This window comes from Aspergillus pseudodeflectus, assembly GCF_044049435.1.
Source record: "Aspergillus pseudodeflectus strain CBS 756.74 chromosome Unknown BJX68scaffold_29, whole genome shotgun sequence".
Taxonomy (NCBI): Eukaryota; Fungi; Ascomycota; class Eurotiomycetes; order Eurotiales; family Aspergillaceae; genus Aspergillus; species Aspergillus pseudodeflectus.
The window spans coordinates 343,973-356,436 of NW_027263805.1; the positions used below are offsets into that span (position 1 = coordinate 343,973).

The window sequence follows — 12,464 nt, forward strand, 5'->3', positions numbered from 1 at the left end:
TGTAAGTTTACAGTTGGAAGTGGAGCCAAGCGGCTAGTATTAATCGTCAGATGAAATTGCAAAATACTATGCTCCCATGCAATTCACGGGATAAGCCAATGTCACCACGACGTTTCTGGGGAATAGAAAAGAGCCAACAGAGAGAGAGAGACAGAAAATCCCAGCAGAGGAGCTTGTCCTTGCTCAAACCCGCGCGTCCTCACCCTTGTCGCGTAGAACCGCTGGTTCAAGCACCGTTTTCGAGAACTTACGAGGAGGAATTCCTCTGGCATAAAGCTCGTCGATTTCTCCAAATGACCGCCCCTGTTGGGAGTCCATCATTAGCTCCGACGCACAGAAAACCGCACACGAAACCTCGCCCCTCGGAACGTACCTTGGTCTCAGGATAATAGAAGAAAACAAAAACATCACAAACAACCAGAATCCCAAAGAAGATAAACGCGACCTTGCCCTGCATATTTGCTTCATCCGGATTAACCATGTACGGCAGCGAGAACGTCCAGATGCAGTTGGATACCCCATTAACAATAGTCCCCAGTGACTGTGTTAGATTGCGCAGCGAGGACGTCGGCACCTCGGTGAACAATGTGTACCCGACGGAACCGATCGACGCTTGGTAGGTGAATCCCCACACGGCCATAAAGGCCACCTGGGCGATGAGGAGTGGGCGACCCTTTTCCGGGAAGCAGCCCAGGACTGCTATGAGGAGCATGGAGACGGTGCAGAAGAGGAGGCCTATATGGCATATTGTCAGTCATCAGCATCCAAGGAGGATGGTTCAGAAGTTGAAAGCGGGTTCATAAGCTCACCAGAGAGGATCAATCCGCGCCTCCCGATGCGGTCGACCAGCGGCCAGCTCACCATGTTGCCCACAGCCATGGCCCCGCAAATGCCAACCGTTATATCGAATACTTGCCCACCACCGAGTCCACCCAGCTGCATGAAATACCCCATGTATCCCAGGACCCAGGTGATGCCCGAGCAAGCCTGGATGAAAAACACACTGACAGCCACCGCAGTGCGGATGCGATTAGCCTTATTGAAGCACTTCTTCAAACTGGCCGCACTGCCCTCCTCCACACTCGTAAGGTCACGTTGGATGCGCTCCACCATCTGCTCCAGACTCGCAGCGGACGCACTATACAAGATGCAAAGACTGCGCCTGCCTGCATGGATCTTTCCGCGCGCAATGAGACGAGTAGGCGATTCGGGTATAAAGTAGAGGACGACCAGACCGACTGCTGCAAACCCCCACTGTACGGCGAAGAGGATGCGATACGAGTTGGGCCCCTCCATTGTTTGGGTCTCCCGCATGACTCCATATCCTAGTAGCTGCCCGACGACCAGGCTAAAGTTCACCGCAGCCACCATGGCCCCGCGGAGTAGTTGCGGAGCTACCTCGGAACAATAGACTGGAGCACTCGTGACAAAGATGCCGAGGGGGATACCTGTGAGGAGTTTACCCGCAAAGAACATGCCCATGTTCCCGATGGAGAACCACTGGAGGAAGACTCCGCCGATCGTTATGACTAAGACCGTTAGAGGGAAATGGCAGGGACAGGGTGGCGGGGAGGCAGAGGATGTATAAAGAACACCTTACCGTGGCCTCCCAGAATGCAAACCTTCTGGCCACATCGTTGAGAGATGACACCGGTGAGCGCTCCTCCAACGACAAGACCAATCATGGAAGCAGCTGTGAAAGCAAGCTGCCAGTCCGCAGATACCACATACTCACCCTGATAGAGGTATCCGTAGTCTCGACGCCATTGTGGGATCGATAGGACGATCTGCGAGCCATCTGTTGGTCAGTGGACCGGGGGTTGTATCGGATGAGATAGATCGGAGCTCGTACAGCGCCAGCGAGGCCATCGTATCCCCACATGATGCAGGTAAAAAGCATGTAGCAGCCTGGGCAATCGAAAGCGTAAGGTTACTCTTGGTTCCAGCAAGGCTTCCAGGGCTTGTTTGACTTACAGCAGGCCACTGCCTTGGGATACTTTTTGATAGACTCCCATTTCGATCCTGGTTCCATGGTTCTGTCCGGTTGTTGGCGGGAAGGGACGCGCTCTACTTCGGTCGCAGACACCTTGCGAGCAGCTTCTGCCTCGGATGAGGCGGGTAACATGGTGTATTGCTTTGGAGTTGCACAAGGACAGAGAATATGAATTGCCTTGAACGTGGCACGGGCATGGTGATCTGGTGCCCTTTATACCCAAGGCAGAAAAAAGCAACTCATGCTTCACTTTGTATTTACTTTGACGCCTCAATTCTTGGCGCTGCCCACGTTGCATGCTGGGGATGCCCCGGGGTTCGAGAGCGATCTGGGGAATGCAAGCCGCCGGTGGGACGGAAGGTCTTAGCGAGCCGTAGACAACTCTCCGGTCGGAGGGCAACAATACCCGGAGCTGTACCCGGCGCAGAAGTTGTGGAGATTCGGAGACATCAATTCCGAGGCAGGCATACACTTGGCGCTCTGAAGCCCGAGAGACAATGCATGTATGAGTTAGTATGCTCTCGCTTGTTCCTGCCCCGGCCGTGAGCATTGTGCCTCTGGCGCTGCATTGTCCACTCGCTTAAACATGCCCCCTGGGCGGAGTCACTGGTCCACACAGTCACTCACTGCGCATGCTCGGCGGTTTGGTTTGGAGCACTGAACGGCTCGGAAGCACATTGGGAAGCAATCTTGATCTACAGAATCATCAAACGGACCCCGGATGTTCTTGAACCCGCTTCGGCTCACCAAGATGGGAAGCGCCCATATATAGCGTGTCTCCGCGACGAAGTGCATAGAAGCGAGGTATGACTCGCACGGTCTCTACATCAACCTCAAACACAACAACCATGGCAGCTACCTCAATCTCCAGCACTGGCTGGAAATCACTCATACCGCAACTCACTCTGGAAGAGAAATGCTCACTACTCGCGGGAGCCGACTTCTGGCAAACGACGGCGATTGAACGGCTGGGTATCCCTTCATTGAAGATGAGCGACGGACCGAATGGTGCGCGCGGGGAAGGCTTCTATGGCAGCAAGACCAGTGCCTGTTTCCCGGCTTCGGTTTCGCTGGCTGCCACATGGGACGCTGGCCTTGTACACGCTGTAGGGCACGCATTGGCCGAGGATACGAAATCCAAGGGTGCCAGATTGCTGTATGTTTGCTGTCGCGGTCCCTGAATCCATATCGGACGATCTGTTCTGTACTAACCCAGACGGCGTTGCTAGGCTGGGACCAACCGTCTGTCCTCACCGGCATCCCCTTGGAGGCCGTAATTTCGAGTCCTTCTCCGAAGACCCGTTCCTGGCAGGTTCCCTTGCCGCCGAGTATATCAAAGGCTTGCAGGGCAATGGAATCGGAGCCGTCATTAAGCATTATGCGGCCAACGAGCAGGAAACTCTGCGCAACACCATTGACGTGTGGGTTAGTGAACGCGCCCTCCGTGAGATCTATCTCCGCCCGTTCGAGATCGCCATCAAGGAGTCCAAGCCATTGGGGGTTATGACAGCCTACAACTCGGTGAATGGCGCCCATGCGGACTTCAACGAGTTCCTGCTGAAGAAGGTCCTTAGGGCGGAATGGGGGTTCAAGGGCCTGGTCATGAGTGACTGGGGTGGAACAAACTCTACTGCCGCATCGCTGAATGCGGGCCTGGATCTGGAGATGCCGGGCCCATCTACGCACCGGACACTACCCCTTGTGCAGAAAGCGCTCGACGGGGAGCTCACGATGGAGACAATTGATGAGCGCGTTTCCAACGTCCTGGAGTGCCTGTCCAGAACCGGTTGTTTTGAGAACCCCACGGCGGTCTTGGAAGAGCAGGCCATAGATTTGCCCGAGCACCGAGCCTTGATCAGACGGGCAGGCGCCGATGGGATCGTCCTTTTGAAGAATACCGATAACATCCTGCCACTACAGCCCGGTCACCACAAGGCCATCGCACTTGTTGGACTCGCAAAGGAATACCTCGGTCATGGAGGAGGCTCCGCTGCCGTCAACAGCCACCACAAAGTAACCCCATTCGATGCCCTGACCGAAGCCCTCGGCGACTCTTGCGAGCTGAGGTACGCCGAGGGCGCCCGCATCTTGCGCTCCTTGTCTCCTCTCTCGGCAGATGTGACTACGCAGAACGGCCAGCCTGGATTCGAGGTCGAAATCACCTTTGCGGATTCCACCCCTCGCAAGTCTCTCGTCTCGCCTTGTTCGAGATTCATACATTTCGAACTGCGAAACATCGAAAGCGCAGTCATGACAGGTATATACATGCCCACCGAGAGCGGCGCGCACTACATCTCGTTCAACGTCTTCGGCGAAGCCACCATCTCAATCAATGGCCGAGTCGTGCTCAGGAGGGAAAACAGCCGTGACCTCATGGCGACGCTCGTTGGCTATGGCGCTCCGGTCACAATCCAACACGAGTTCGTCCAGGGCCGAGAGTACGAGATTCGGATTTCCGCAAAGGCGTGTGAGTGTTTCGACGGCGGCGTCTGTGATATGGGGACCGCGTATTTGGGCTTTAGTCTGGGTCTCGCGCACCAGAGCGAATACGAAGCTGACCTGCTCGGCCCTGCAGTGGAAGCTGCGCGAAGCTCGGATATTGCGCTTGTCTTCACTGGCCACACGCCGGCGTGGGAAACGGAGGGTGCTGATCGGGAGTCCTTTGCGCTGCCCAAGGACGGCAGCCAGGATAGGCTGATCGAGGCAGTCGCAGCCGTAAACCGCAACACGATCGTGGTTAATTGCACGGGCTCTCCCATCGACATGCCCTGGGCGTCGCAAGTAGCAGCTATAGTGCAGGCCTGGTTCCCGGGCCAGGAGGCCGGATACTCCATTGCCGATGTTCTGCTCGGAAAGGTCAACCCTGGCGGCAAGCTACCCACAACGTTGCCCAAGAGCCTCGACGATTCCGCGGCAAATTCGCACTTCCCCGGTGATGTTGAGAGCCGGGTTGTCGAGTACAAAGAAGATATCTTCGTTGGGTATCGCCACCATGACCGGTTTCCGGAGGGCGTTCTCTTCCCCTTTGGCTTCGGGCTGTCATACACCACGTTCGAGATTGATCCGGTGTCCATACAGCTCTCTACTGATGTGGTATCTGGCCCTGAGTCCACGATGAACATCCGGATTAAGGTCAAGAACACGGGCGCAGTGTGCGGTAGTGAAGTCGTGCAGATCTATGTTGGGTACCTGGGCGACAACCCAACCGTTGAGCGTCCACAGAAGGAACTGTGCGGATTTGGAAAAGTAGAGGTGGACAGGGGTAGAGAGGAATGGATTAATATCACGGTCTCCGCAAGGTCTCTTGCCTACTGGAACGACAAGCGGAAGCTGTGGTCTATCGACGGGGGCAAGTACACGTTGTACATTGCAGCGTCGAGCACTGACATTCGCGCTGTAAGGGGGTTGAATGTGCTAAATACCTTGGACATTCCCGCCAGTTTTGGACCAGAGAGAAAGGCCTGATCATAACGGCAGTTTAAGTCTCCTGGAAATATGCAGAAGCCTGGAAAGGAATCGAAGTTCGAAGCCAACGACAGAATTGTTGGGATTGGTGCCCCGCATTATATAGCTAGTACTATATATTTCTATCGCAAGGAGGAGCAGGGATGACAGGGAATGATCACTTTTGGAGGTGGTTCGAGGTCCAATCTTAAATCACAAAAACCTTTCCAAGGTTCGTGGGACTAAATCTATAAGGATGGCTGGGAATCTCAGTATTTTTGCGGCGATGGAACAGGAGAGGGTGTTGGGCTACGTAATACGAATAGTTGCGCTGCATAGTACCGTGACACATCCAATGAGAACCTAACAAGGGAGCTTGCCTGCGAACCTCCTTCTCTTTCTAGTCAGAGGGATAATTACCCAGAACCACAAACAACACAGCCAATAATGTCCGTGGCGTCCAATGAGATTATCTTTCTACTGCGCCGACAGTACATAATAGGCAGAGAACGATTTTAGTAATACGTAGTATGGCTAGATAAACGCTGCGATCACCCGGGCTGTGGCTGGTGACCGGCGGGCCGGCCGATCTGTTTTTTTTTGATGAGTGATCAATATCAGATGAGTGATCACGGCACCAAAGCAACGTTATTGGGCCATCATGTGTTTATGAGCAATGTACTACTATCCTTACTTTGTTCTAGGTTCATTGAGGCTCAATGATGCTTAAATTGACTTACTCTGTAGGATGTCGTGCTTGGCACCCCCTGTGGCCATGCCTACATGCCCCCGCTCCTAGAATATCAAATTATATGAGACCAATTATGCACTCACTCCTCTGCCGCCCGACACAAGCAAGTTCTGGAGGATAGCTGGTGACGGTGAGTCGCTTTTTCTCTTACTGTTCTGCCGCGCGCCAGGTTAATCATAGGCGTAATAGACAACACCTGGTTCGAGCTTAAAAGGGAGACCACCGGGATTGAAGACGATAGGAGTGACTCGGCAGCCGCCAAACAGTCACTGGACTTTGTTTCCCCCGCCGTAAGTGGTATACTATCGCCAGCGACCTGCTCAGCAGGTACTGCGTACCCCCGAGGTAAATTTCCCTCATGCAGGTCGATGTCAGCCCTTGCTTGAGTGCTGACGCGACATTGGCCAATTGTAGCACAGAGATCTGGAGACTGTGTGCCAAGGCGAGTGGTTTAGGGCAGTCTGAACTCCACCTAGCGATAGGGCTAGGAGAACGAAACCATGGGAGAAGGCAAAGACTCATGTTGCATTGTCATCGCCAACGATATCCAGAACTCAGATTGTGTCATATGGGGACCTGATATTCGTATGGTGTAAGTACGCACCCGATATTCCGTCCTGCCCAGTCGTGTGTGAAAATATATAGCCATTAAATCCAGGCCGGGTGGCCTCCTCTGGGGATTAGGAGTAAAATCGTTCTGTTGAGCCGGCTCGGCTATCCAGCCAGTCGCCCCTTCGCGACTACCATCTTCCATCCAAAAACACCCGGCCCGGATCTTGGCTTTGCAAGGGCGATGGCCTAGATTCCATCAGGCTGATTTTATCATTTTCGCGAATCCCTGCAGACGACGAGATCCCGGTCGGGAGCCGGCGGAGCAAAGGGCATTCGCGACTAGATACCATATGTCTAGTGAGAAGGGTAGGGTAAAGGAACGAATTGCCTGACGTTGGCTGTGATGTACGGATGATTCCGGGATAGCATGGAGTGGTTTCAGACGATATACCGATGCAAGGCTGCGTCTCGGAATGGATGGAGGAAGCTCACTCATTCGCCCGCGCCTTCTCGCCGCCGAGAACGTACTTTCGTGAAGGGCATCAGAAACGTAGCGTGAGAAGCAAATCATTGTTGCTCCCTATGGGCGTTTGGCAGGAACTCCGAAGGAAGAATCCCAGCAACTTGGGAAGCCACAATAATGTCGGGCGGCTGGCTAGATCTCTGAAAGCTCCTCGATCGCCCGTGTCACGACCGCAAAGTTCCGAGGCAGCTCCAAGTCCTTGGGAACGAGAGCTGTGTTCTGCAAAAGTGCCTCGGCGCAGCTGTCTCTTCAGCCCAAAATTGATGCGCCAAGAGGCGCAGAGCTTGGCAGCTCGACGCGTGCTGACAAGAAGCTTACCCAGGCGACGACAATTGGGCGGATAGCGTCAGCTTTCCTTGCGGAGGATTGTGGATGGTACGATATGGAACGAACAGGAGAAGCCAAGCTTAATTGAGCCTGGAACATCCTGGGGAGTAACTGAGGGCGATAAGCGGCAAGGAGCCAGCTGACGAGGGCTTAAGTCAAGGCTGGGGACGTGACACGAGACACGTGGTTGGCGCAGACATGCGGGTGTCATTTCCACACAGCTCGACTCATCCACTAGTGAGAGCTTTGTCTCGACTAAAATTTCCCCGTGGGACTGCCATCCGGGCAGCACCGCAACCAAAAGAGTGGTTCGCGAAAAGGAGTCGGGGAGGCCAAGAGGAGCGAAAAAGTGGCATGGGCTGATTCAGGGAGTCATGTGGGCGATCTGGGGATGGGCTGGCAGGCTCATCAAGCAACCAGTGGATGTCCGGGGTTCCGCGTGGGGCCAGTGGAGAGCAAGAATGCGGGGTATCGAGTCCAGAGCTCTCGTCTGTCCCGTCCCAGACACAAAGGACACCATTCTGAGTTTGCGCTTTGTCGGCAACACCGAGAGAGAGTCCTCGCTGGCGTTCCAATTCGAAGACTTTGACGACGGGAAGCGTTGGCAGACTGGCTTTTCTCGACTCAGGCCAGCACAAAGGGAAGATATAGGCATCATTACTACATGATCTCGTATGGACGACTCGGCCTTCCTCCGTGCAGGCATCCCCGGCGCGTTTCCAGGCTCAAGCCATCCAATAATGATCCACCCCATACTTGCAGCTAGTTACCGGATCCGGAAGACCAGGTCCCCCCTAGTGCGAATAAGGTCCGACCCCCGACACTGTGGCGTCGAGCTCTGGCCAGGCTTTTGGCATAACCGACAAACTGCCGAGGATGCGACAGCAATGTGGGTCGGCACTGCCAGTCGACAGCTCAGGCGTACCAGTAGCAGGGCGATCTGTCGCGCAAGCTGACCATCAACCGGGGCGTTGCCAAGAGATCCCCCCATGTCTGTCTTTCCCCGCGTGCGCTCGGGCTGATTCTACCAATCTTCGTCGCCCCAGACCGTCAGCCAGCGCTCCGTCACTTGTGGGGTATAAATAAAGACGTCTGGATCCCCATCTTCGCGCTTAGTTCTTTCATTGCCAACTAAGCTTGCTGATCTGCATCACTCGTTCGCAATGTCTACCGATATCGAGAAACTGTCCCACGAAAATGTGGAAAACATCGAGGCTGCGGCGCCAAAGGCCGTCGTGGATGTCGATGTTGATGAGGAGTACACGTACGAGGAACAACGGAAGATTGTCCATCGCGTTGACCGGCGCTTGATCGTCATCTGCGGTTTCGCGTACTGCATCAGTCTGATGGACCGCACCAACGTCTCGGCGGCAGCGATTGCTGGGTAAGAACACCCTTTACCCTCCTCGCCAACCAGAAGTACTGACTCTCATTAGCATGACAGTCGACCTGGAATTATATGTCGGCTTTCGCTATGTATGTCCCTCGGTCCAATCGCTCGCATTGTCTCTAACAGCAAAGGATAGTCCATCATGGTCCTCGTCTTCTTCGTCACCTACGTTGTCTTCCAACCCCTGGCGACGGCCTTGATCCGACGAATTGGACCTCGCATCTTCCTTTCCGCTATTGTTATAACCTGGGGCGCGTGTCTCATCGTACGTTCTCACAGATTCCAGTATGTGCAGTGGATTCTAACTTCGCTAGGGATTCGCCTATTCTCCTGACTGGCAGACACTAGCAGGCCTTCGTGCCCTCCTTGGCGTACTCGAGGCAGGATTCTTCCCTGGAACCGTGTATCTCCTGTCCTGCTGGTATTCGCGATGTTAGTCCACTGCTATTGCGTATTGTGATCAAACTGTTGACGCGTCATCGTTCATAGACGAGGTCCAGAAGCGCTATTCCTTCTTCTACCTCATCGGATGTGTTGCCTCGGCCCTTTCCGGTATCCTCGCTTATGGCTTCAGTCAAATGGCCCCTCTTCAGGGACTCAACGGATGGCAATGGATTTTTATCATGCAGGGAGTGGTATGTTACTCTCCCGGCGTCCTCCAACGGCAATCTAACTCGAGCTAGTTGACCTTTATCGTCGGCATCTGCTGCATGATCTTCGTCGTCGACTTCCCCGACAAGGGCCACAACGCCTGGGGCTTCCTCAACGAAAGAGAATGCGCATTCATCCTCCGCCGCCTCAACAGGGATCGCGCCGATGCCAACCCGGAGCCCTTCAACATCGTCAAGTTCCTCCGTCCAGCACTCGACCTCAAGATCTGGGGCTTTGCGCTTGTCTTCTTGTTCGTCCCCAGCCCCCGCTACTACTTTCTTGCACTAACAACGCCCCCAGCTGCCTGACAACAGTCTCCTATGCAATCGCCTACTTCCTCCCCATCATCCTGCGCGAAAACATGGGATTCAGCATCGCCGCTGCGCAATGCCTCGTCGCACCCCCCTACGTCCTCGCCGGAATCCTTATGCTCTCCACCGCCTGGTTTGGCGATAAATACCGCATGCGCGCGCCAGTGCTCATCTTCAACAGCCTGATCACGCTCATCGGCCTCCCTGTCATGGGCTTTGCCTCGTCAAATGGAGTGCGCTACTTTGGTGTCTTCCTCACAACCGCCGGAGCGAATGCGAATATCCCCTGCTCGATGGCCTACCAGGCCAACAACATCCGTGGCCAGTGGACCCGTGCGTTCGCTAGTGCTACACTCGTGGGATTCGGTGGCATTGGTGGTATCGCGGGCAGTCTCATCTTCCGCTCGCAGGATGCGCCCGATTACATTCCCGGAATCTGGGGGGCTATGGCGTACGTTCTACTGTTTTTCCATCCTTCTCCCAGTCTTCTTTCCACCCATTCCTCTTCCTCGCCTATTCTGTGTATCGCACAGCTGATGCTAACGATTGCTTCCTCTGCAGCTGCCAATTCCTCCTCCTCATCGTCGTGTCACTGCTCAGCGCGTACTTCTGGTGGGCAAATCGCAAGGCGGATCGCGGGGAGAAGATTATCGAGGGATCGCCTGATTTCCGGTATACGATTTAGATGCTGGGGTTTAATGCGGTTATGAGATGGGAGCGATATCTGTAATGAGCAACGTTGATGGAAGTAATGGAATACTACTCTTTGAAGATATCGGTCATTGTCCTTGCCGTGGTAGTAATCTGCACGCCCCATACCGTTTGCCTTTAGGCCCCAGTCCAGACACTTGTGCCAAGCGTATAGTGAACTACGGAGTAGGTTGGTAGTACCAGGCGAGAATGAGAGATGCTTGTTACAACCCAGTTGCACTTAACATATCGCGAAAGGCAGTCAAGATTGAAAGATTATTTAAACGCTAGAAATCGCAGCCTTCTGCTTTCGAAGCAAGTCATCAGAACAAAATGGAAATGCACGACGACCAAGTCCGCGCGAACACCATGAGCGACGCTCCAGGCGCCTAAAGTGGAAGGCAGCTTCATCGCGCGGCAGTCGCTCCATCCCAAAGCACTGGGTCTCCCGTCTCGCTGCTAAATTTATCTGGGCTCAGATGCGGTCCCAGCCTCCGCATTTCTGTCCTGATCGCGTGCGACCAGCCTGTCGAGTCAGTCAACGCCGTCTCTTCTTTGCTTTTTCCTTGGCGTGTCAGCCCTGCTGGCCCTCTTGTCGAAATGCTTGGCGCCTGGTTCATTTTGTTCAGCTTTACGAGCAGTCCAGGGTTTACCCAACGTTTCGGAGTATCCAAGTCAATTTCAAAGCCGTTTACCGAGTACGACACGTTAATCCAGTTTAACTTGCACTGCGATCGTTCGCAGGGGGCGGCCTCAACTCTCTGGCCCCTCTGGAAGCGCCCAGGATCACGAACCAGCAGGGATTCGAGGGCCGGCGCAGCAACGGACGTTTCGCAAGATGCACGGCAGCGGCCAGCGGCCGGCCTTCTAGGCTCAATGCGAATGTTGGCTGGGTGCCTGCTACGCATAAAGCAGAGTCAGCCCCGGGTTCGCGAAATGCTCCTCTGCGTGTCCCTCGCCGACGTCCGTTATTTTCTCTACCAAGTCTTTCGTGCCTATCCTAATTATCCTAATACCATACCAGAGCTATGTCGGACTCAGACAACCCACAGACCCCTACAAGGAGCCGGTCTTCCACCGAACCCATGGGGTCGTCGCTCCAGGCGCCGTCCACGCCTCCTACATCCCCTGGAGACGAAGCCACGTCCGTGTTCAGCCCCAACGAGTCAGTCTTGACTGATATCACGGACTATGGGTGGGATAGCCCGTCTCGAAACGTCAGAGACGACGACGACAAGCCGCTCTCATTTTCGCTATCTACTCCACAAATAGTCGTTGAGGATACGTCCCATCCTACTGGTACCGTTTACGCTGCTGCAGCAGATGGTTGTGGGACCGAACCGCGGGCATTCGTCGAGGATGAGAGGGACTCTGCTGCTAGCGGAGCCGCTCAAGAACCCAATAATGTTTCCTCCAGGGAAAACGTGAGGCCAAATGTTGCCGCCGCTCATGACAGCCACGCGAGTGAGTCGGCCCTGACCGCTGATAACGACAAGCCCGAGCCGCTACTCCCAGGTTCTACCCCGGATCATGATCATTTACCCAGTGCATCAGCTTCAGTTACCAGCATAGACAAGGAGAAGTGGTCGCCGCCGCTGCCTCGTCCAGACTTTACCTTTCATTCAGCCCCCGAGGGTATCCCAAATCGACGATGTTCATTCAATTCTAACCCGAACATGAACTTCTTGAGCGATGGCCAAGCATTCCGAAATAAACCCAGAGCAAAAAGTACGGGCGCATCCGACTCTGATACAGCGGTGGCAATCCAGACTTTTCGTGCTTCGATCGCCCAGTCGCCTGTTCCTACATTGACAACAGAGAAGACTGACCAC

General features: G+C 54.5%; 3 protein-coding genes across 3 annotated transcripts; 2 read left to right on the plus strand and 1 right to left on the minus strand.

Annotated features, from left to right (window-relative positions):
• Positions 1-183: 183 nt before the first annotated feature.
• On the minus strand, positions 184-2,125 carry BJX68DRAFT_268266 (general substrate transporter; the record flags this gene model as incomplete). Its single annotated transcript, XM_071046038.1, has 6 exons — positions 184-303; positions 374-735; positions 810-1,529; positions 1,601-1,787; positions 1,853-1,908; positions 1,975-2,125. 6 exons carry the CDS (start codon positions 2,123-2,125, stop codon positions 184-186), a joined length of 1,596 nt encoding a protein of 531 aa, XP_070897722.1.
• Positions 2,126-2,841: 716 nt separating this feature from the next.
• BJX68DRAFT_256181 (glycoside hydrolase superfamily) lies at positions 2,842-5,475 on the plus strand (the record flags this gene model as incomplete). Its single annotated transcript, XM_071043147.1, has 3 exons — positions 2,842-3,149; positions 3,223-5,389; positions 5,434-5,475. 3 exons carry the CDS (start codon positions 2,842-2,844, stop codon positions 5,473-5,475), a joined length of 2,517 nt encoding a protein of 838 aa, XP_070897723.1.
• Positions 5,476-8,653: 3,178 nt separating this feature from the next.
• BJX68DRAFT_276565 (major facilitator superfamily domain-containing protein) lies at positions 8,654-10,627 on the plus strand (the record flags this gene model as incomplete). Its single annotated transcript, XM_071048125.1, has 8 exons — positions 8,654-8,974; positions 9,027-9,066; positions 9,117-9,245; positions 9,295-9,412; positions 9,470-9,615; positions 9,664-9,881; positions 9,932-10,393; positions 10,504-10,627. Exons 1-8 carry the CDS (start codon positions 8,754-8,756, stop codon positions 10,625-10,627), a joined length of 1,458 nt encoding a protein of 485 aa, XP_070897724.1. The 5' UTR covers positions 8,654-8,753.
• Positions 10,628-12,464: the final 1,837 nt, after the last annotated feature.